The sequence below is a fragment of the Oncorhynchus keta genome, chromosome 27 (genome assembly GCF_023373465.1).
Source record: "Oncorhynchus keta strain PuntledgeMale-10-30-2019 chromosome 27, Oket_V2, whole genome shotgun sequence".
In the NCBI taxonomy this organism is placed as follows: domain Eukaryota; kingdom Metazoa; phylum Chordata; class Actinopteri; order Salmoniformes; family Salmonidae; genus Oncorhynchus; species Oncorhynchus keta.
In genome coordinates this window covers 28,520,180-28,545,895 of record NC_068447.1, presented here as the reverse complement: position 1 = coordinate 28,545,895, position 25,716 = coordinate 28,520,180, and the positions used below count along the sequence as shown (strand labels likewise).

Sequence of the window (25,716 nt, the reverse complement as noted above, 5' to 3'; positions counted from 1 at the left end):
TTTATTAAGGCTGGCACAACAACAACAGTGGCGACAGGGCCTTTTCCCATTTCTATCCAGACTGAAGAAAGATGCAAATAGCAAATTAAATGGATTTAGTTTCAAACTGTAAGAGATATGTGATTGTATCTTGGGGCTTTTTGTGTTGAGTGGGCAGGTGCACACTTCACAAATAAAGACACCCATGCAGCACTCAACATCACACACACACAGATCCGCACCCCTCCTTCCCTCACACGCACACACACACACACACACACACACACACACACACACACACACACACACACACACACAAATCATCAATCCTCTTTTGACTAAACCTCTCACACCCTCAGCACAGAGGGGCTGCCAGCCAATTTATTTTCCTTTCTGCCACAAAATGAGTTTGGAGAGCTCTCCATGCCCCGGAGCTCAACTAACAAGCTCCCCGTAAGTCCCGAGAGAGACAAGCACTGAAAGCTACGCTGCTCTTATCAAATCACAGATAGGAGAATATACACATTTATATACACCATGTAGTCAGCCTTCTATGTGCTCTCATAACCAAGCAGGACCAAGTGGGAGCACTGAGGCTGAAACCTCACAGTCCATCAGCCCATCCAGAGCTGTGATGGTGGTAGTGGAGGGGATTTGTGCTGGTCAATGGAGAGATAAAGAGATGGATGAGATGAATATCCAGCTGGTATCGCAGACAGGGTACTACAGCCACACTACAGAAGACAGATCCAGGAGAAGACGGGATGTCCAATAAAAACACATTTTGACCAATGGGTAAAATAATATGTTAAAGGAAAACTTCACAGGTCACGCTGGCATAAATGGTTGGGGAACAGGCGCAGGACTGAGAAATAGGGGTTTTTATTTCCCAAATTACAGTGTGCCATGTAAAGGCATGGGGACGAAGACCAAACAAACACATATACAAAACACAGGGTAGAAACCCAAACAAAAGAGCGAGGAGTGCCTTGAATAAATACACAATCGCACAATGATTATCACACGGGACGAGGCCGGTAATCATCTGCAGAATATACGTGGCACGAAAGCCAAAACACAGCACAGGTCCTCACACGACCAACAGACATTGGAACAATAATCGACAGGACAATGGTGAACAAAGGGCACACTTATACAATTACTAATCAACGGGAATAGGGACCAGGTGTGCGTGAGGACAGTTCCAGAGGGATCTGTGACATCACCATTTTCAACTTCATATTCATCTCCAGCACCACCTCAACATGTGAAAAGGGTACGTTTCTACACCACCGTTAAAACGTATAATAATAAATAACATCAAATTAATCAGAAATACAGTGTGGATGTTAATGTTGTAAATGACTATTGTAGCTGGAAACGGCTGATTCTTTTATGGAATATCGGTGTACAGAGGCCCATTATCAGCAACCATCACTTCTGTTGTTCAAATACAAATTAAATCAAATGTATTGGTCACATACACATGGTTAGGAAATGTTAATGTGAGTGTAGCAACATGCTTGTGCTTCTAGTTCCGACTATGCAGTAATGAAAATGGCACGTTCCAAGTTTATAATTTGAAAAGGCTCATTCGTTTTTTTCTTTGGAAGTCTGCCTATAAGGCCAACATCCCGGAGTCGCCTCTTCACTGTTGATGTTGAGACTGGTGTTTTGCAGGTATTATTAAATGAAGCTGCCAGTTGACGACTTGTGAGGCGTCTGTTTCTCAAACTAGACTCTAATGTACTTGTCCTCTTTCTCAGTTGTGCACCGGGGCCTCCCACTCCTCTTCCTATTCTGGTAAGAGCCAGTTTGCACTGTCAATTGAAATACATTCATTATGCCCTAATTTATGGATTTCACATGACTGGGTAGTTGTGCAGCCATGGGTAGGCCTAGGAGGGCATAGGTCCATCTACTTGGGAGCCAGGCCCACCCACTGGGGAGCCAGGCCCAGCCAATCAGAATGATTTTTTCCCCACAAAAGGGCTTTATTACAGAAAAATACTTTTCAGTCTCATGAGCTGTCCGGGTGGCTGGACTCAGATGATTCCGCAGGTGAAGAAGCAGGATGTGGAGGTCCTGGGTTGGTGTGGTTACACGTGGTTGTAAGGCCGGTTGGAGGCAGCTTATGGTAGAGAAATAAACATTAAATTCTGGCAACAGCTCTGATGGACATAACTGCAGGCAACATGCCAATAGGGCGCTCCCTCAAAATGTAGATATCTGTAGCATTGTGTTGTGTGCCAAAACTGCACATTTAAGAGTGGCATTTATTGTACCCAGCACAAGGTGCACCTGTGTAATGCTCATGCTGTTTAATCAGCTTCTTGATATGCCACACCTGTCAGGTGGATGGATTATCTTGACAGAGGAAAAATGCTCTATAACAGAGATGTAAACAAATTTGTGCACAATCATTTAGCGAAGTAAGCTTTTGTGTGATTGGAACATTTCTGGGATATTTTATTCCAGCACATGAAACGTGGACACTTTACATGTTGCGTTTATAGTTTTGTTCAGTAAAATGTTGCTTTTTGTGACCAGCAGAAACAACTTGGAAGACGACCACCCTTACATATAAAATCCTCAAAGGTTCCTGTGAGAAAGCGGCACCGCTCTGTCAAAAGAGCTCAGAGATTAAAATCGGATTTAGAAGTTTACAAAATCAGACTTTCTTGATATAATGTTAATGATAAGTTACAGAAAGACCCCACTGAACAATTCAGAACATGAATAATCATATTTGTCTTGGTAAAATGTATTTTACAACATAAAGAAGTGACATTTCCTCACCAAACATATGTAGTGATGCTTTGTCCAGTCCTATATAGCATTACTGACCATCTCACAAGTCATGTATATTTTTATATAGTTTTTATGAAGTTTATTTGGACAGGGACAATGTACAACAAAAACATACATCTCAGAAGTGAGAACTGATGCGTTTGCACCATATTTGAGCTTACAGCTAATTTACATCTACGGTCCCAGAATGAACATCAAGAGGCGTGTAATGAATGTCAAGAGAGACTACATTACTACAATGTGTACTGTGCTTAATACGGATGAGTCCCCCTCTCAACATAGCAGACGCAGAATGTTATGGTGTTTTAATTGCAGTCTTACGATGCTGCTGTTAGCAGTGCCAGGCATAGTAATCGATATGTAGGTGATAATTGATGAGTGCTTCATTTTACTGTGCTCATCCAGGGTCTTCTCTCTGATACTACTGTCTGCAGCTCACTGGAAGTTAACTGATAATTGAAGAGGAGAAAGATGAGAGAAAAGTGTGTCACAGCACTGAGCTCTAGGAGAGACGATAAGGGGATGGGTGTGTACAGCATATCACCCCATTGCAGCATGCTACTTACTGCCTGCCTGCGAGCACACACACATACACTCATGCACACACACACACACACACACACACACACACACACACACACACAAACAAGCATGTGCATGGACACACATCAACCAAGTACTGTATGTGCACGCACGCACAGCGAGAGAAGCCTGCCCTGTTAAGCTGCTGCATATCCTAAGCAGAGAGAAGATGATCCCTCTCTCTCTCTCTCTCCCAGGTCAGTGTACAGAGCACTATTAATGGTACCTCCCCAAAGTGGGACCAATGAAGATGCAATTTTCCTTTTCCAATTGAGCAATCAATCTCACTTCTCATTCGCTCCACTCAGCCTCATTACTAGGGCTGGGAATTGCCAGGGAACTCACGATACGATATTATCATGGTGAAATCCCTGAGAGGTTTCCTGAGTTATGAAGGATGCCTGTATCTTTGTCATTTCTGGGTGTATTGATACACCATCCAAAGTGTAATTATTAACTTCTACATGCTCAAAGGGATATGAAATGGCAGCTTTTTCCTACCAATAGGTGCCCTTCTTTGCGAGGCATTGGAAAACTTCCCTGGTCTTTGTGGTTTATTCTGTGTTTCATAGCCAGCTAGCTAACATTGAATGCCTCTGTTTGAGCTGGCTGCATTTGCTAGCTAAGTGAAAGTGAAGAAAAATACAGCAAAATATAGCTAGCTCTCTCTCTCTTGCTTCTCCTTAATTTTTAAATACATTAATTTGTTCAAAACTGTTCAACTATTGTCTTTTTCTCTCTTTGAGTCAACTACTCATCACATTTTATGCACTGCAGTGCTAGGTTGCTGTAGTAGCTTTCAGAATCATTCATTCTCTGAGCCTTTGATTGGGTGGACAACATGTCAGTTCATGCTGCAAGTTGGAGGACATCCTCCGGAAGTTGTCATAATTACTGTGTAAGTCTATGGAAGGGAGTGAGAACCACAAGGCTCCTAGGTTCTGTATGGAAGTCAATGTACGCAGACGAGGAGGGAAACTAGTCTTCCTTCGGTTACACCATTGTGCTACTCTACAGAGTGCTGTTGATGCTACTGCAGACCTTCATTGCAAAAAAAGTGTGTTTTAATAAATTATTTGGTGACGTGAAAATATTTAGTATAGTTTTATCTAAAAGGGATAACTTTTTTACGTTTCACTATTTTTATGAAATTCACTGAGGAGGATGGTCCTCCCCTTCAATCCTCTGAAGAGCATCCACTGTTTAAAACAGTTACAGTTTAATGGCTGTGAAAGGAGTAAACTGAGGATGGATCGACAACATTGGAAACTCATCAGAAAAAGAAACGTCCCTTATTCAGGACCCTGTCTTTCAAAGATAATTCGTAAAAATCCAAATAACTTCACAGATCTTCATTTTAAAGGGAAACACTATTTCCCATGCTTGTTCAATGAACCATAAACAATTAATGAACATGCACCTGTGGAACGGTTGTTAAGACACCTACAGCAATTAAGGTCACAGTTATGAAAACTTGGGACACTAAAGAGGCCTTTCTACTGACTCTGAAAAACACCAAAAGAAAGATGCGCAGGGTCCCTGCTCATCTGCGTGAATGTGCCTTAGGCATGCTGCAAGGAGGCATGAGGACTGCAGATGTGGTCAGGGCAATAAATTGCAATGTCCGTACTGTGAGACGCCTAAGACAGCGCTACAGGGAGACAGGACGGACAGCTGATTGTCCTCGCAGTGGCAGACCACGTGTAACACCTGCACATGATTAGTACATCCGAACATCACACCTGCGGGACAGGTACAGGATGGGAACAACAACTGCCCGAGTTACACCAGGAACGCACAATCCCTCCATCAGTGCTCAGACTGTCCGCAATAGGCTGAGAGAGGATGGACTGAGGGCTTGTAGAACTGCTGTAAGGCAGGTCCTCACCAGACATCACCGGCAAAAACGTTGCCTATGGACACAAACCCACCGTCGCTGGACCAGACAGGACTGGCAAAAAGTGCTCTTCACTGACGAGTCATTGTTTTGTCTCATCAGGGGTGATGGTCGGATTCGCGTTTATCGTTGAAGAAATGAGCGTTACACTGAGGCCTGTACTCTGGAGCGGGATCAATTTGGAGGTGGAGGGTCCGTCATGGTCTGGGGTGGTGTGTCACAACATCATCAGACTGAGCTTGTTGTCATTGCAGGCAATCTCAACGCTGTGCGTTACAGGGAAGACATCCTCCTCCCTCATGTGGTACATTTCTTACAGGCTCTTCCTGACATGACCCTCCAGCATGACAATGCCACCAGCCATACTGCTCGTTCTGTGCGTGATTTCCTGTACGACAGGAATGTCAAGTGTTTTGCCATGGCCAGTGAAGAGCCCAGATCTCAATCCCATTGAGCACGTCTGGGACCTATTGGATCGGAGGGTGAGGGCTAGGGCCAATCCCCCCCAGAAATGTCCAGGAACTTGCAGGTGCCTTGGTGGAAGAGTGGGGTAACATCTCACAGCAAGAACTGGCAAATCTGGTGCAGTCCATGAGGAGGAAATGCACTGCAGTACTTAATGCAGCTGGTGGCCACACCAGATACTCACTGTTACTTTTGATTTTGACCCCCCCTTTGTACAGGGACACATTATTCAATTTCTGTGGAACTTGTCTCAGTTGTTGAATCTTGTTATGTTCATACAAATATTTACACATGTTAAGTTTGCTGAAAATAAATGCAGTTGACAGTGAGACAGTGAGTTTCTTTTTTTGCAGTTTAGTTAATCCTCAATACTAACCTAAATGATAGAGTGAAAGAAGGAAGCCTGTACAGAATAAAATATTCCAAAACATGCATCATGTTTGCAATAAGGCACTAAAGTAAAACTGTAAAAAATGTGGAATATAAATTAACATTATGTTCTGAATACAAAGCGCAACACATCACTGAGTACCACTCTTCATATTTTCAAGCATGGTGGTGGCTGCATCATGTTATGGGTATGCTTGTCATCGGCAAGGACTATGGAGTTTGCTAGGATAAATATAAATGGAATAGGCCTCCCGAGTGGCGCAGTGGTCTAAGGCAACACTACTGACCCGGATTCGATCTCAGGCTGTGTTACATCCGGCCGTGACCTTGATTCCCATAGGGCAGTGCACAATTGGCCCAGCGTCATCTGGGTTAGGGGTGGGTTTGGCCAAGGGGGCGGCTTTACTTGGCTCATCGCGCTCTAGTGACTCCTGGTGGTGGGCTGGGCGTCTGCAGACTGACATTGGTCATCAGTTGACTGGTGTCTCCTCCAACACATTGGTGCAGCTGGCTTCCGGGTAAAGCGGCGGGTGTTACGAAGGTTTGATAGTTCATGTTTCGAAGGACGTATTACTTGACCTTCGCCTCTCCCGAGCCCGTTGGGGAGTTGCAGCGATGAGACAAGATCGTAATTAGATCGCAATTGGATTATCGCGAAATTGGGGGGGGGGGGGTAAATTTTAAAAAATCCTAGAGGCAAAAACATGCTTCAATCTGCTTTCCAACAGACACAGGGAGACAAATTCATCTTTCAGCAGGACAATAACCTTAAACACAAGGCCAAATATATACTGGAGTTGCTTACCAAGATGACATTGAATATTCCTCAGGGGCTTAGTTACAGGTTTGACTTAAATTGGCTTGAAAATCTATGGCATGACTTGAAAATGACTGTCTAGCAATGATCAACAACCAACTTGACAGAGCATGAAGAATTCTTACAACAATAATATGCAAATATTGTGCAATTCAGGTTTAAAATCTCTTCGAGACTTACCCAGAAAGACTCACAGCTGTAATCACTTCCAAAGGTGACTCTAACATGTATTGACTCAGCGATGTGAACACATGTAAATGTGATATTTCTGTATTTCATTTTCAATAAATTAGCTAAAAATTCAAAAAACATGTTGTTTTCACTTGTCATTATGGGGTATGTCAAAATGTGGAAAATGTCAAGGGGTATGACTACTTTCTGAAGGTACTTAACTGTACTTAAGACATTTCAGCTTTTTATTATTTATTAATTTGTAAAAGAAAAATCTAAAAATCTAATTCCACTTTTACATTTTGTGTTACTGTATGTAGGCCAGTGACAAAAACAAATCCAAATTTAATCAATTTTAAATTCAGGCTGTAACACAATGTATTTTTGAAAAGGGGTGTGAACTTGAAGGCAGTACAGTATATACATTTTTACTAATCAATAGTTGGAGTCAAAGTATCGATATACACTATATTACCAAAAGCATGTGGACACCTGCTCGTCGAACAAATCATTCCAAAATCATGGGTATTAATATGGTGTTGGACCCCCTTTGCTGCTATAACAGCCTCCACTCTTCTGGCCAGGAAGGAAAAATAGAGACAGAGATGAAGTGGAGCTCAGCTCCTTCTCAGTCTCCTGATGCAGACAGATATGTACATAACAGGGTGTTTTTAATACACACACAAAAAAATATAGCCCCGTAGTGTTCCCTTCAGGAACCCACGAGAGGAGTGGGAGACTTTCGAGAGTCGGGTTGTACTGATTCTCTGTCAGTCAGAGAGACAGGAGCATTCTGACAGGAACTAACAAGGAGAACAGGGAACACAGAGAACCCTGGAGAATAGCTGTGGTTCAGACAAACAGCATCTCTGTGTATCTACAGTTGAAGTCATACGTTTACATACACCTTAGCCAAATACATTTAAACTCAGTTTTTCACAATTCCTGACATTTAATCATCGTAAAAGATTCCTGTCTTAGGTCAGTTAGGATCACCACTTTATTTTAAGAATGTGAAATGTCAGAATAATAGTAGAGAGAAGGATTTATTTTGGCCTTTATTTCTTTCATCACATTCCCAGTGGGTCAGAAGTTTACATATACTCAATTAGTATTTGGTAGCATTTCCTTTAAATTGTTTAACTTGGGTCAAATGTTTCGGGTAGACTTGCACAAGCTTCCCACAATAAAAGTTGGGTGAATTTTGGCCCATTCCTCCTGACAGAGCTTGTGTAACTTAGTCAGGTTTGTAGGCCTCCTTGCTCACACACGCTTTTCAGTTCTGCCCACAAATGTTCTATAGGATTGAGGTCAGGGCTTTGTGATGGCCACTTCAATACCTTGACTTTCTTGTCCTTAAGCCATTTTGCCACAACTTTGCCACAACTGGAAGTATGCTTGGGGTCATTGTCCATTTGAAAGACTCATTTGCGACCAAGCTTTAACTCTCTGACTGATCTGTCTTGAGATCTGATCTGATCTGTCTTGAGATGTTCCTTCAATATATCCAAATCATTTTCCTCATGATGCCATCTATTTTGTGAAGTGCACCAGTCCCTCCTGCAGCAAAGCACCCCCACAACATGATGCCTCCACCCCCGTGCTTCACGGTTGGGATGGTGTTCTTCGGCTTGCAAGCCTCCCCCTTTTCCTCCAAACATTACATGGTCATGTACCTTCCCTCTGTTCTATTCTACCAACTTGCTAAAATGGCTGTGTTGTTTTCCTGTCTTAGGGATCTGTAATAGGCCTATTATAGGCTTTATACAGTAAGCCTCTTTGTAAAGCTTTTTACAATTTGAAGTGACTTTGAGGCTAATATACCTAGAGCAACAGCATAGCCAATATCGTGTCAACAGCCAATTCACATGAACTTGTTGCATATCACAGTAAACACAGGAGCCTCTGGCAGCATGTTGATGATGTCATGGCCTCTGTCTGGTAGGAAGACAGGGATCTTATTTTAACCACATCTCCCAATAGGCTTCTGGTAAAAATATGAATAATTAGGCCAATGCAGTCAGGTCAAATAAAATAAAAGGTTATTTGTCACATGCTTGGTAAACAACAGGTGTAGACTAACAGTGAAATGCTTACTTATGGGCCTTTCCCAACAATGCCTTTCCCAAAATGGGCCTTTCCCAAAAATAGAAAAATAATAAACGCAAGCAATAAATAGACGGGGTGTGGCGGCGGACTTTACAAATGACCTGCCAGGACATGAGGCCTATTACCCATTCCAACATAATCACAGCTCGGTCTGACGGGCCCTGCTCCCCGTAGAGAATAGAAATGTGCCAAACATCATACATGACACGACACATCCCTGGGTTTGGGTTTCTTCCCCTGTGAAAATGTCCGACAGGGTCTCTTTGTGTCCTCCGATAAGGAAATATGAAAAGGAGCTGCATGCGAGATCTCTCAATGACTCCCTTCGGTCGTATGCTTAGCTGGAAGCAGTTTGTTCATTGAAGCGGAATCTTGCAGCTTTATGAAACACGGTCTAGTGAGCAGATTACTCTGACATAAGTATATATAATTCATGTATAATTCTCCAATCAGGAGCTGTTTAGAATCACACACACACTAAAGCACACACTATCACACACACACAAACACACACATGCACGCACATATGTACACCCACACACTGGTACAGAACAGATGCACTCTGGAGAGCAATTCATTTTCACCACTAAGCCTTAGTGAGGAAAGGTAAGGCTATCGATAAAACCGTCTATCCCCCCAGTTCCCCCTTCACCTGCCCGTCGAACATCTCATTCCAAAATCACAAGCGTTAATATGGTGTTGGTCCCCCTTTTTTTTGCTATTCATCCAGAATGTCATTGTGTGCTATAGCGTTCAGATTTCCCTTCAATGGAACTAAGGGGCCCAGTCCGAACCATGAAAACCCCCCCAGACCATTATTTGTGTTTCTATGTCCACAGTGTTTTCACTCTGTAATGAGGAGTAGGAGCCAAGAGCCTCAGGTCGCTGTGTAAGGATCCATTCCACACTTGACATGACTCTTCTCAATTTTCATGTGTATTTTTATTGGAGCATGAAATTACCTTGCGATCCCTTAGGGGGTAAATGTGCGTGTGTTTGAAAAATTCAACACAGAGTTTGGTTGGCTGTGCCTTACTCATAAATGAGGAAATGGCCCGTGCAGCTCCAAGATGTGTTACATGGATACATGTGTATATGTGTTTTGTGACACAGTCTGTTCTGTATGTGTTTATTTTGTAGTGAGATGTGTGTGTGTGTGTGTGTGTGTGTGTGTGTGTGTGTGTGTGTGTGTGTGTGTGTCCACCTGGGTGCATGAGCATGCACGTGTCTGATGGTCTGATGTGACATCATCGGCCTTCACCCTTGCTTGATGAACCAATAGAGGACAAAAGAAGAAAGGCCTACTGTAAACTGGTGAATCGCAAAGGATGACTTTACAGAGGCGTGGAGCGTGAGAGTGGTTCTATATAGAGTGGACAAAGAGGGGGGCTTGGTTTTAACATTAGCATGAAGTAAGTCAGCAGCATACCACTCTGCATCCCACTACTGGCTTACCTCTGAAGTTAAGCAGGGACGGTCCCTGGATGGGAAACCAGATGCTGCTGGAAGTGGTGTTAGAGGGCCTGTAGGAGGCACTCTTTCCTCTTGTCAAAAAAATATAATGATGCCCCAGGGCAGTGATTGGGGACATTGGCCTGTGTAGGGTGCCGTCTTTCGAATGGGACGTGAAACAGGTGTCCTGACTCTCTGTCGTCACTAAGGATCCCATTGTACTTGTAAGATTAGGGGTGTTAACCCCTCTGTCCTGGCTAAATTCCCAATCTGGCCCTCATACCCTCATGGTCACCTAATCATCCCCAGCTTCCAATTGGCTCATTCATCCCCCTCCTCTTCCCTGTAACTATTCCCCAGGTTGTTGCTGTAAATGAGAATGTGTTCTCAGTCAACTTACCTGGTCAAATAAAAGATTGTGCCTGAAATTGTGTAACTATTTGGCCAGTAAAGATATTTTATGTCTCTCTCCTTCAGGCATTAGACTAAGAAAAGGTCTCTATATTTACATCCTATTTAGTACTGCAAGTCCTAAGACAGTGATGTCCTGATCAATCACAATGACCCAGAAAAACAACCATCCATCCAGTGCCTCCATAACACATCTACTTTGATTCCATGATGGTCCATAACAGGTTTGTTTGTATTTGGCAGAATTCTTAGGCTAGGAGAGGTTTAGACCAGGGGTAAGCAGCTCTGATTTTATGAGCCAGACAGTCATTATCGGGGAAGGCTCTGTTACGACCTGGAGTTCTGCAGGTCTAGCAGTCTACAGGTCTGTCGGTCTGCAGGTCTAGCAGTCTACAGGTCTGTCGGTCTGCAGGTCTAGCAGTCTACAGGTCTGCAGGTCTAGCAGTCTACAGGTCTGTCGGTCTGCAGGTCTAGCAGTCTACAGGTCTGTCGGTCTGCAGGTCTAGCAGTCTACAGGTCTGTCAGTCTACAGGTCTAGCAGTCTACAGGTCTAGCAGTCTACAGGTCTGTCGGTCTGCAGGTCGAGCAGTCTACAGGTCTGTCAGTCTGCAGGTCTAGCAGTCTACAGGTCTGTAGGTCTAGCAGTCTACAGGTCTGTCGGTCTAGTAGTCTACAGGTTTGTCGGTCTGCAGGTCTAGCAGTCTACAGTTCTGGAGGTCTGCAGCACGGTGGGATCCAGTTCAGCCCAATCCACTTTGGCCACTAGCAGGCAGGTGAGGAGTTCTAATCAGAGCACTCAGACAGAGACAGAGACAGAGACAGAGACAGAGACAGAGACAGACAGACAGACAGACAGACAGACAGACAGACAGACAGTGACAGTGATTGCCCACAGCGACCTGATTGGTTGGCAGGAGCTGAGTGCAGAATCCCAGATTAAACCCACGGAGAAGCACTCAGAACCCACCTAATGCAGTGGAACAGGGTGTGTACTACTGTATGTGTGCCTGTGGTGTCATTTCTGACCCATGTCACTGTAACCTAACTGAATATAACCACCACTGTGTGGGAACTAAAGTGGGCCACAGTGCCACACAGAAGATGAAATATTGTCCAAGGTACCAAAGAAAACACACTGTTGTTCACTGTCCTAGTCCTAACTGTCCACTACTCATCACATGAAAACACCCTCAGCAGCTCATCTGCATGTTGTGAAATACTGAATAATCAATGGCTCAAGCCCAGAACAAAACCATTCATTCATTGGGAGAAACAACCATGTGACTGATAAGGACGTACCTCACAATCACATGTCCTTTAGCTCCACATATCTTCTCTTTGCCTCTCTTAGGCTCCTCCCCTTCTCTAGCTCAAGGACATGCTTCCCCCAGCCCCTTACAAACAAAGGACAACGGCCCTTCCTGAAATTCACATATACAATGGGGGCAGGATCGGTGTTTCCTAGAAAAGTAGTGGCAAAATGAGCGGTGGTTGCAAAACAAAGGGAGTGCATTAGGCCCTGTTGGGATCGACTGCTAAAGAAGTCTGTGTCCCTAAGCAGCCCACGCCTTGTTCCCACAAAATCACACTGTTCTGGGGTGATGAGAGCCCACGAATAAACACTGTTCTGGGGTGATGAGAGCCCACGAATAAACACTGTTCTGGGGTAATGAGAGCCCACGAATAAACACTGTTCTGGGGTGATGAGAGCCCACGAATAAACACTGTTCTGGGGTGATGAGAGCCCACGAATAAACACTGTTCTGGGGTGATGAGAGCCCACGAATAAACACTGTTCTGGGGTGATGAGAGCCCACGAATAAACACTGTTCTGGGGCAATGAGAGCCCACGAATAAACACTGTTCTGGGGTAATGAGAGCCCACAAATAAACACTGTTCTGGGGTAATGAGAGCCCACGAATAAACACTGTTCTGGGGTGATGACAGCCCACGAATAAACACTGTTCTGGGGTAATGAGAGCCCACGAATAAACCCTGTTCTGGGGTAATGAGAGCCCAAGAATAAACACTGTTCTGGGGTAATGAGAGCCCACAAATAAATACTGTTCTGGGGTAATGAGAGCCCAGAAAATCACACTGTACTGGGGTAATGACAGCCCACAAATTTACACTGTTCTGGGGTAATGAGAGCCCACAAATCACACTGTTCTGGGGTAATGAGAGCCCACAAATCACACTGTTCTGGGGTAATGAGAGCCCACAAATCACACTGTTCTGGGGTAATGAGAGCCCACAAAATCACACTGTTCTGGGGTAATGAGAGCCCACAAATCACACTGATCTGGGGTAATGAGAGCCCACAAAATCACACTGTTCTGGGGTAATGAGAGCCCACAAATCACACTGTTCTGGGGTAATGAGAGCCCACAAATCACACTGTTCTGGGGTAATGAGAGCCCACAAAATCACACTGTTCTGGGGTGATGAGAGCCCACAAATCACACTGTTTGTTCTGGGGTGATGAGAGCCCACAAATCACACTGTTTGTTCTGGGGTGATGAGAGTTCACAAATCACACTGTTCTGGGGTAATGAGAGTCCACAAATCACACTGTTCTGGGGTGATGAGAGCCCACAAAAATCACACTGTTCTGGGGTGATGAGAGCCCACAAATCACACTGTTCTGGGGTGATGAGAGCCCACAAATCACACTGTTCTGGGGTAATGAGAGCCCAGAAATAAACACTGTTCTGGGGTGATGAGAGCCCACAAATCACACTGTTCTGGGGTGATGAGAGCCCACAAATCACACTGTTCTGGGGTGATGAGAGCCCACAAATCACACTGTTCTGGGGTGATGAGAGCCCACAAATCACACTGTTCTGGGGTGATGAGAGCACACAAATCACACTGTTCTGGGGTGATGAGAGCCCACAAATCACACTGTTCTGGGGTGATGAGAGCCCACAAATAAACACTGTTCTGGGGTGATGAGAGCCCACAAATAAACGCTGTTCTGTGGGTAATGAGAGCCCAGAAATAAACACTGTTCTGGGGGTAATGAGAGCCCACAAATAAACACTGTTCTGGGGTAATGAGGGCCCACAAATAAACATTGTTCTGGGATAAATGAGAGTCCACAAACACACCAGTAAACAGAAAACACTGCCCAGTCTGCCCACAACCTCCAAGAAAGAGAGAGAGACTGGTAGAGAACGAGAGAGACTAGGAGTGAAAATGAGAGAGAGGTAGTGAGAATGAGAAAAAGAAAGAGGGAAACCAAGTTAAAGAGAGAGAAAGAAAGGAGGGAAATATGCCCTGTGGAATTTTTCTTCACTTTTCTTCATCACCTTCAGAGGGTCAAAAAAGCTGGAATGGGAATCAATGCTCTTGGAATGAGAGGGGGAATGAGCAGGGATAGGAGATAATAACTTCATCAGCAGTGTTCTGTGTCTCTTTGGGAAAGGGAAGGGGTTGCAATCATTCCACTTTCCTTTGTCCATTTTTGTGCAATCTCTGCTTATCAAACATGTGTCTGGTCATAGTCGTGCAGTAGAACCAGGCAGCCAAAACCACTCAAATGTATCTAATCATCATCGAGAGAGAGCTGTCCTAACTTAGCCTCAGCGGTTCCCCGACTCCCCTACTCTTGACCCAAAACTATTTCAATTGGTTTAGAAGTGTGGATGGTTGATGCATTATAGTCCATTTACATGATGAAAGACTGGCCAGGCAAAGCAGCTTGTCTAATATCACAGGAGGCAGATCAACTAGTAGCAGAACCCAATGGGCTAGCCAGGCAAAGCAGCTGGTCGACCTCAATACTACAGCAGCATCACTTACACACCCAGACAGGAGCCACAGAATACCAATCAATTATTTACCTCTCTCTCTCTCTCTCTCTCTCTCTCTCTCTCTCTCTCTCTCTCTCTCTCTCTCTCTCAGACTGACTGAAACTGACTGAGAACAGAGACAGAGTGGGTAGTGAAGCCAGGGATAGACAGGCACACATAACAGTCCTGGATCAGAAGTGTCAGCTATGCAAAGAATTCTCTTTTCCATGGGGCAAGCACAATACAGCATCGGTACCCCGTTTAGCATAGCCTGCCAACCAGCCAGACAGCCAACCAGCCAGCCAACCACACAGCTAGCCAGCCAGCCAGCCAGCCAACCAGCCAGCCAGCCACACAGCTAGCCAACCAGCCAGCCAGCCAAAGCAGCCAGCCAGCCAGCCAGCCAAACAGCCAGCCAGCCAGCCAGCCAACCAGCCAGCCAGCCAGCCAGCCAGCCAGCCAGCCAGCCAGCCAGCCAGCCAACCAGCCAGCCAGCCACACAGCTAGCCAACCAGCCAGCCAGCCAAACAGCCAGCCAGCCAACCAGCCAGCCAACCAGCCAGCCAGCCAAACAGCCAGCCAACCAGCCAGCCAGCCAGCCAAACAGCCAGCCAAACAGCCAGCCAGCCAAACAGCCAGTCAGTCAGTGAGCGCAAGTTTGTTTCGCAGTCAGCAAGACAGCCAGCTACCCAGCCAGCCAGCCAGCCCCGGTTCTGAGAGCTTGGCCAAAGCTACGGTCAGTTATCAGCCCCCCTCCCTGCTCTCCTCTCATCCATAAAGGGATGGCAGGAGAGAGGGGCCTCCTTTTGTCCACTCCAGATTAGTTAACACAGAGGGAGGGCAGAGATTGAGAGAAGAGGACATTTGATTTCTCCTGAGAGCATTAACTGAGCATAACGCAATATCTGTAGAGAGTAAAGAGTGTTTTTAACGGAAGCTTTTATGAGGATAGAAAGACTTGCACAAAGCAGCTTCCTCCCACGGTTTTCTATTCAACTCTGTCCAGTAAACATACCGCCAAATGGTTAGCAGTCCAAACAAAAACACAACTCTCTATCAAAAAAACTCAAATCGCCCACTTCTTCATTCTACACAACATACTAGACAACATATCATTGTGGTACAGTGTGACCATGTATGAGGTCCCAAACGTCAACGTTTTTATTCCAAGCCCGGTGAATTTATATGGACCATTGAAGAAAGCCTACTTAACCTAGCCATCTAAACACAGTGTAACCTATAGCCAAACCCAGCTAAACCCAGTTCAGCTCAGCCCAGCTAGACAAAGCCGTGGTCAACCCAACCGAGCCCAGCCAAACCAAACTCAGCCCGGCAGTCCACCATGTCTTACCTCTCAACACGGCCCGACCATAGTAAACCCAGCTCAGCCCAATCCCACCCCTCCCAGCCTGGCAGTCCACCATGTCTTACCTCTCAACACGGCCCGACCATAGTAAACCCAGCTCAGCCCAATCCCACCCCTCCCAGCCTGGCAGTCCACCATGTCTTACCTCTCAACACGGCCCGACCATAGTAAACCCAGCTCAGCCCAATCCCACCCCTCCCAGCCTGGCAGTCCACCATGTCTTACCTCTCAACACGGCCCGACCATAGTAAACCCAGCTCAGCCCAATCCCACCCCTCCCAGCCTGGCAGTCCACCATGTCTTACCTCTCAACACGGCCCGACCATAGTGAACCCAGCTCAGCCCAATCCCACCCCTCCCAGCATGGCAGTCCACCATGTCTTACCTCTCAACACGGCCCGACCATAGTAAACCCAGCTCAGCCCAATCCCACCCCTCCCAGCATGGCAGTCCACCATGTCTTACCTCTCAACACGGCCCGACCATAGTAAACCCAGCTCAGCCCAATCCCACCCCTCCCAGCCTGGCAGTCCACCATGTCTTACCTCTCAACACGGCCCGACCATAGTAAACCCAGCTCAGCCCAATCCCACCCCTCCCAGCCTGGCAGTCCACCATGTCTTACCTCTCAACACGGCCCGACCATAGTAAACCCAGCTCAGCCCAATCCCACCCTCCCAGCCTGGCAGTCCACCATGTCTTACCTCTCAACACGGCCCGACCATAGTAAACCCAGCTCAGCCCAATCCCACCCCTCCCAGCCTGGCAGTCCACCATGTCTTACCTCTCAACACGGCCCGACCATAGTAAACCCAGCTCAGCCCAATCCCACCCCTCCCAGCCTGGCAGTCCACCATGTCTTACCTCTCAACACGGCCCGACCATAGTAAACCCAGCTCAGCCCAATCCCACCCCTCCCAGCCTGGCAGTCCACCATGTCTTACCTCTCAACACGGCCCGACCATAGTAAACCCAGCTCAGCCCAATCCCACCCCTCCCAGCCTGGCAGTCCACCATGTCTTACCTCTCAACACGGCCCGACCATAGTAAACCCAGCTCAGCCCAATCCCACCCCTCCCAGCCTGGCAGTCCACCATGTCTTACCTCTCGTTGCTTCTCCATCTCAGCCTGCAGGACCTGCTTGGCCACCTCTAGGTCCTGGAGCCTGACCCTCAGCTCCTCGTTCTCCTGCTCCAGACGACCCCTCTTCTTCTCCACAGAGTCCAACTCATTGTGCAGCCGGATGGACACGTCTTTAGCCACCTGACGTCCAAAGGAGGAGAGAAGAGAGAGAAGACATGAGGGAGGGTGGTCAGCATCAGTATGATCCGCATGCCATGATCCAGAGTCACACTAAAGGACTAAATGAGTCATACTATAAATGCCCTATAAAGCCTTCACACTGTAAAAAGTCATTTATTTAAAGTATGGCCACATATATATGCCTAAGAAATGTATGGCTCTCTACTAATGGTGTCTTCACAGCACAGTAATAAATCACACCATACTGTAGCTTATCACGAATGTGTTACAGCAGTAAGTAACACATTAGTTGGATAGTATGACCCAGCATTATCACTAATATGTGTAGGAGTGGAGCAGAGAGCAGCTCTGAGATAATCATGTGTTGACATGTCGCTACAGAACAAGACTGTTATAACCAGCTGATCTTCTTAAAAGGCCCAATGCAGCCGTTTCTAACTCATTATCAAATCATTTCTGGGTGACAATTAAGTACCTCACTGGGATTGTTTTCAATGAAAAGGGTCCAAATGAAACAAAAAATGCTTCTTAGCAAAGGGAATTTCTCAAGCAACAACTATGTTAAGACTGTCTGGTAGTGGTCTGAGTGGGGAGGGACAATCTGAAAACTAGCTGTTATTGGAACTCTCTTTCTTATTGGTCTGTTAACTAATTTACCGCCTGGCGATGTCACCAGGCAGGCCAAAACTCAGGCGGTCTTTTCAAACAGCTCTTACACTGAAAGGGCATTATCATAATTTTCACAATTTCATATTATTACTCCAACTTCATAGTGTGGAAATATATATAAAACGGAGGAAAATCACGTTTTTGACAGCACTGGCCCTTTAAAGTTGTGTTCCTCTGAGCGGTTGGAAGGCCATTAAACACAGTTGGGGATAAACACAGACCCTATCCAGATGAGTGTATGATGTTCTGTTGGGCCAACAACAACATAAGGTGCAGATTTGATCATAACAAAGAACCGTGTGTGTGTGTGTGTGTGTGTGTGTGTGTGTGTGTGTGTGTGAGACTGTATATCACAGGGCACTATAACAGGTTGTTCAATCCAAAAGCAAATCCAACTGCCTGGTTCTAATGGTTTATATGGAAAAGAGGTGACATGTCACGGGTACATATTCATACGGTAGATGGGAAACATATCCACAACATTTGAGTGGATTGTCATCTTTATGTCAAATGTTCTGGAAACACTTTATATTGAAAATGTAACCAGAATGATACAAGGCACATTATTATTCTTTCCTTTTCACCCGTACTCTATACGTGTCTCCCTCTTTGCATCATCATAGCATGAGATGGGAGTCTATTGGTATAGGATGGTACAGTGCTGATCTCATTGAATGAGGAAGGGGGTGACAGGAAACAGGGCCTGTGTGTGTGTGTGTCTGTGTGTGTGTGTGTGTATTGGGGTATTCTCTCTGCCCCTGAATCAGAGCCAATGTGCAGCTGGGAACCACAATGCCCCTCTGTGCTGCCCACTCTGAGCTGGACCAACTGCCCAGTTCACCACCATGCTCTAATTAATTTCTCTCACTCTCTCCTACGTATCTCCCTTTGTGTGTTGCTTGGCTGTTTTTAATGCTGTCCTTCACTTTTAAGGAAGGAAAACAACAGAGACAGAGACAATATATTATTTACAAACCACATTTTTATTCACCTTTATACACACACAAATCTGTGATTATCTTTCTCTCTTTCCTTATACTTCTTTGCCTCTCCCTCTCTGCCCTCTCCTCTCCGTACTGTAGAAGGGAGAAGGGGGACAGGCGGGGAGACGGACTGCATGGTCAAATCAATGCCTCTTTCATTAGCGTTCTGGGAGGTTTCCAGGCTCAGTTTTTAGACTTTGATGCTTTATGGTGATTGGGCCCCATTGGCAGTAAACAACAGCCTTTATTAATGGCCTGTTAACTTAACACACATTCAATGAGAGGACTCTCCCTCTCGCAGTTAAGCTCCTTTCCAAACACTGCTTTGTCTGCCCTCACCTCCCAATAAATATAATGCTTTGATATGTAAAGAGAAAAAACACCTTGAGTACCCCCTAGGTACAGATCTAGGATCAGCTTGCTCTCTCCCAATCTTAACCTTAACCAATAGTTGGAAGAAATCACCGTCTAGGGTCACCCAACGAGCGGTTTTAGCATTGGTGAGAGAGGCCCCAGCTGGCACTAGAGGATGTGACAGGCATAGAGTCAGTGTGTATGTAGGGGGGAGTGACTGGTACATTATGGTCAAGTCCCAGCCTTCAAACATCTATCAGCCAGCCCTCCTACCTATACACTTGAGATGCCCTCTATTCTCTGTGGTCCACTGGACAGAGTCAGACAAAATCAAAAGGAGACATTTAACCATCAAAAGGGCGTCTTTCATGTATTTGTGTGTGTGTGTGTGTGTGTGTGTGTGTGTGTGTGTGTGTGTGTGTGTGTGTGTGTGTGTGTGTGTGTGTGTGTGTGTGTGTGTGTGTGTGTGTGTGTGTGTGTGTGTGTGTGTGTGTGTGTGTGTGTGTCTACATGCGCGTATGTGTATTTGCTTGCATGCGTGCATTGGAATGTGTGTGTGTGCTTGCTGAAGCAGATCCCTGTTCGCTCTCTGATCCTGCCTGTCAGCATTGTCACAGCTCCAACTGTTCCTCACACTGCCGTTTTCCAAAGACTTCCCTGTACATTTTATCATCAGGGTTTTGCATGTTGGCAGTAAGCGCAGGATGGGGGAGTGTGTAAAGCATTGGCCATGGCTACGTCACAAATGGCAGCCTATTCCGTATGTAGTGAACTACTTTTGAACAGGGCTCATAGGGTTCTGCTCAAAAGTAGAGCACTATTTAGGGAATAGGCTGCCATTTGCAATGTTGCCAACTTGATTAGCCGATGTCTTACTGACTTTACTGTAAAGTATGTCTTAAAGAGATATTGTATTTTCTACTTTAATGAGCTAAGAAAGTGCTTACAAAGGAGAGCATACTCTATGAAAGCATTGAGTATATACTATATAGAGTATATACTATAAATCTTAGCTATTTAAATGATGATGGGATCCAGTATTGCAGTATCAGCGAACAGGCTCACCCAACTGGTGCACTTTTATGTACCTATCATCTAGTTGTTATCCTTCCTGTTGCAGCCTCCAGAAACAGAGAATAGTACATCTTCTTCCATTCTGTGTATATATAAAAAGGCTCCCCAGCTGTTAAAGAGCCAACCTCTGCACGACAGTTGTTTAGTGGTTACAGTATAATCCACACTGTGGGCATCCCACACACGCTCCTGCTAGTGCCGTGCTGAGCAGGCAGCAGGCACAGGGATCAACAACACTTCCTGGAACTCCATGAGCAAGCCAATCGGCTCTCTGAACGGGAGCCTGCCTGACTGACACATAGAGACGGTTTCTATGTGTATGGTATCTCCAGGATGCTGCTCTTACTGCTGCCCAGCTGTTATCTGCAGTCCTTTGTAGCTCAGTTGGTAGAGCATGGCGCTTGTAACATCAGGGTAGTATGTTTGATTCCCGGGACCACCCATATGTAAAATCCATGTACGCATGACTAAGTTGCTTTGGATAAAAGTGTCTGCTAAATGGCATATATGATTTATTTGTCTGCTGCTAAGAGAGGGATGGAGAGAGGGAAAGTGGAGAGAGAGAGAGGGAATCCACTCTCATCTCCCTCTCACACTAACCTCTCCTTTCCCTCCCTATATGCTAAGCAATATTGTGCTGCTATTTGTATTGATTTGGCTAAAGCTTTTGATACGGTAGACCATTCCATTCTTGTGGACCGGGTAAGGAGTATTGGTGTCTCTGAGGGGTCTTTGGGCTGATTTGCTAACTACCTCTCTCAAAGAGTGCAGTACAAAAAGTCAGAAAATCTGCTGTCTCAGCCACATCCTGTCACCAAGGGAGTACAGCAAAGCTCGATCCTAGGCCCCACGCTCTTCTCAATTTACATCAACAGCAAAGGTCATGTGGTTTGGTAAGAACAATGCCCCTCCCCTCACCAGTGTTATTCCTACCTCTGAGGGTTTAGAGCTTGAGGTTTGTCACCTCATACAAGTACTTGGGAGTATGGCTAGACGGTGCAATGTCCTTCTCTCAGCACATTTAAAAGCTGCAGGCTAAAGTTAAATCTAGACTTGGTTTCCTCTATCATAATCACTCCTCTTTCACCCCAGCTGCCAAACTAACCCTGATTCAGATGACCATCCTACCATTTAAGTCATTTACATTTACATTTAAGTCATTTAGCAGACGCTCTTATCCAGAGCGACTTACAAATTGGTGCATTCACCTTATGACATCCAGTGGAACAGCCACTTTACAATAGTGCATCTAAATCTTTTAGGGGGGTGAGAAGGATTACTTATCCTATCCTAGGTATTCCTTAAAGAGGTGGGGTTTCAGGTGTCTCCGGAAGGTGGTGATTGATTCCGCTGTCCTGGCGTCGTGAGGGTGTTTGTTCCACCATTGGGGGGCCAGAGCAGCGAACAGTTGACTGTAATCTACCCATGCTAGATTACGGAGACATAATTTATAGATCGGCAGGTAAGGGTGCTCTCGAGCGGCTAGATGTCCTTTACTATTTGGCCATCAGATTTGCCACCAATGCTCCTTATAGGACACATCACTGCACTCTGTACTCCTCTGTAATCTGGTCATCTCTGTATAGATGTCGCAAGACACACTGGTTGATGCTTATTTATAAAACCCTCCTAAGCCTCACTCCCCCCTATCTGAGATATCTACTGCAGCCCTCATCCCCCACATACTGTACAACACCCATTCTGCCAGTCACATTCTGTTAAAGGTCCTCAAAACACACACATCCCTGGGTCGCTCCTCTCCTCTAGCGACTGGTACGAGCTGCAACAAACACTCAAACTGGACAGTTTTATCTCAAACTCTTCATTCAAAGACTCAATCATGGACACTCTTACTGACAGTTGTGGCTGCTTAACGTTATGTATTGTTGTCTCTACCTTCCTGACCTTTGTGCTGTTGTCTGTGCCCAATAATGTTTGTACCATGTTTTCTGCTGCTACCATGTTGTGTTGCTACTATACCATGTTGTTGTTATGTTGTGTTGCTAAAATGCTATGTTGTTGTCGTAGGTCTCTCTTTATGTAGTGTTATGTTGTCTTTCTTATTGTGATGTGTGTTTTGTCCTATATTTATATTGTATTTAAAAAAACATTTTTTTTTTATCCCAGCCCCCATCCCCGCAGAAGGCCTTTTGCCTTTTGGTAGGCCGTCATTGTAAATAAGAATGTGTTCTTAACTGATTTGCCTAGTTAAATAAAGGTTCAATAAAAAATGGAATTAAAATAAAATATGCAACTCGTCTATTGCTATGAGTACATGGAATCTTAGCCCACACATCCTGTACATGTGAAGCTCAGAAGGGAAGGATATGGTATCTTTCACACCTGAGCCAAGTAAACAGTGAAGCTAGCTAGCTGCCTTGAAGAAAAACCACTGACCCAGACAGTGTAATGCAAGACTAATTCCATATCCTACTGGACATTCTTGGAGCAAATAGTGTATTTCCCTTAGTGTATATCCCATTGACATTGTGGTAGACCTCACTGTTTTCTATTTACTGTATCAGACCCAGATGTTTCATAGCTCTGGAATTAGGACAGTGGGTCAGAGGCCAGAAAATGACCAGGGGTATCCCATGACCATCTCCAGATATCACACACATGTGAAAACTGTATGCATGCAAGGGTACACACCCCTCCCCACAGCCTTATCAACATACAGTATGTTATTTTATGTGATGTTGGTTGAGTACTATGTGACTAATAAAGACTGAGTATTTTTTTGGTCTAAAGAACCTTCCCCAATGTGTTGAAACAACTTGTATCCACTGAATGTAACATAGCGTGCTAGTGTTCAAGTTAAAGAGGGTTTACAGTGGCTGGTACAGGACAGGTCTCAAATATCACTAGGAATACATATAGCCTAAATCCTCTAAAACATGTGACACACATTTCCTTCCCCAGTGCTTGGTTTGATGCTTGATTAACCCCTACTGTCAGAGAACAAAGCCAGCCTCACTGTTCAGATGAATTCAGTTTGGAGTGAGTCGGGAGGGCATGGGAGTGTTTAAACCCAATTTGAGGGAACAAGGGAACATTTGACCTGGTGTAGTTGGTAGCTAGAGGAAACAATCAGGTATGTGTTGAGAGACTGGGCTGTTTAGGAATACGGAGAGAGAGATGGCGGAGAGCAGAGACTACCGGGGTCACATCCCTGTGGTTTGTTTTTGGTTTCCTGTGTTAACAGCCTTTTTTGACTAGCTTCCCCCGGCCTGGAGAGCCTTGCACCCTCCCGCTGCGCCCCGATTGGCTGCTGAGGACCTAACTCGGGAGCCAGACCAATTCCTTATCCCCCAGAGTCAGCACAGAAACACCGCTCAGAGGCATAATATTTTGATTGCCAGAAAGAAGGGGTGCTTTTCTTCCCGTTTCTTTCTCTCTCTTTTTTTAAAGATATACAACTGGACCGTCTTTAATGAGGGACAGCGGCCGGCCTTCGGGGATGACATCATCACCCTCCACTCTCCTCTCCCCCTCTCTTCCCTCCTTCCCCGATTTCTGAGAAAGACCTCATTGTGCTACTGTCACATGGAAATGGTTCACAAACAGCTGTGTATTTGGGATGTGTAACCATAGCCTCAGGTCAGTAGGAAGACCCACAACCAGAAATGTCTCTCCTAACAAGAAATCCCATCAATGGTTTGTGAATGGATGCATTTAAAGCCAAATGTAACTTTTGTCCTATGATCTGTTATCCCCCTATCTTTGAAGTTTCCAGAAGTCTGTGAACACCTAAATTCTAGCAATTTACCCAATGATCAGTATCTCTTCAAGTTTCTGTTTGTGTTGCTAACATATGCATTGGCCTGTACACACGCATACACACACATTCCCACACACACCACCGTAGCTGTCCATCGAAGTCGATGATGACAGACACACCCCACCCTTACAAAGACAGTTCCATCCAGATGTTCTCCCTCTCCCCTCACCTTGACGTCCTGCTCCAGGGTCCGGATGAGTTCCCCGTCTACCTGTCCCGTCTGGGCCACGCGGAGGCTGCGTCTCTCGGCCTTGCGGAGGCGGTACTGCAGGATGCGGCAGGTCTTGTTGGCCTGATCAAACTGTTGCCTCAGCTCCTGCAGCTGGTACACATCCTCCTCCATGTACATATCCCTCATCTCCAACATCTCAGAGCGCAGCTCCTCCATCTCATCCTGGGGAAAGAGGATGGGGGAAGGATGGAGTAGAGAGGATGGGGGAGGAGTGGAGTAGAGAGGATGGGGGAAGGATGGAGTAGAGAGGATGGGGGAAGGATGGAGTAGAGAGGATGGGGGAAGGATGGAGTAGAGAGGATGGGGGAAGGATGGAGTAGAGAGGATGGGGGAAGGATGGAGTAGAGAGGATGGGGGAAGGATGGAGTAGAGAGGATGGGGGAAGGATGGAGGAGAGAGGATGGGGGAAGGATGGAGGAGAGAGGATGGGGGAAGGATGGAGTAGAGAGGATGGGGGAAGGATGGAGTAGAGGATGGGGGAAGGATGGGGGAAGGATGGAGGAGAGAGGATGGGGGAAGGATGGGGTAGAGAGGATGGGGGAGGATGGAAGAGAGAGGATGGGGGAAGGATGGAAGAGAGAGGATGGGAAGGATGGAGGAGAGAGGATGGGGGAAGGATGGAGGAGAGAGGATGGGGAAGGATGGAGTAGAGAGGATGGGGAAAGGATGGAGGAGAGAGGATGGGGAAGGATGGAGGGGAGAGGGATGGGGGAAGGGTGGAGTAGAGAGGATGGGGGAAGGATGGAGTAGAGAGGATGGGGGAAGGATGGAGTAGAGGATGGGGAAGGATGGGGGAAGGATGGAGGAGAGAGGATGGGGGAAGGATGGAGGAGAGAGGATGGGGGAGGATGGAAGAGAGAGGATGGGGGAAGGATGGAAGAAGGATGGAGGATGGAGGAGAGGATGGGGGAAGGATGGAGGAGAGGGATGGGGGAAGGATGGAGGAGAGAGGATGGGGGAAGGATGGAGGAGAGAGGATGGGGGAAGGATGGATGGAGGATGGAGTAGAGAGGATGGGAAAGGATGGAGTAGAGAGGATGGGGAAAGGATGGAGTAGAGAGGATGGGGGAAGGATGGAGTAGAGAGGATGGGGGAAGGATGGAGTAGAGAGGATG

At 46.0% G+C, this 25,716-nt stretch overlaps 1 protein-coding gene across 6 annotated transcripts in view; it reads right to left on the bottom strand.

Moving 5' to 3' along the window:
* Positions 1-25,716, bottom strand: part of LOC118359714 (protein SOGA1-like) — a 90,537-nt gene that overhangs the window by 53,631 nt on the left and 11,190 nt on the right. For all 6 annotated transcript variants that reach the window (XM_052482084.1, XM_052482083.1, XM_052482079.1 and 3 more), the window contains exons 2-3: positions 24,539-24,763; positions 17,350-17,508 (exon numbers count right to left, since the gene is read on the bottom strand). In XM_052482084.1, coding sequence (XP_052338044.1) covers positions 17,350-17,508; positions 24,539-24,763 — 384 coding nt within the window. The remainder of the gene's footprint in view (positions 1-17,349; positions 17,509-24,538; positions 24,764-25,716) is intronic.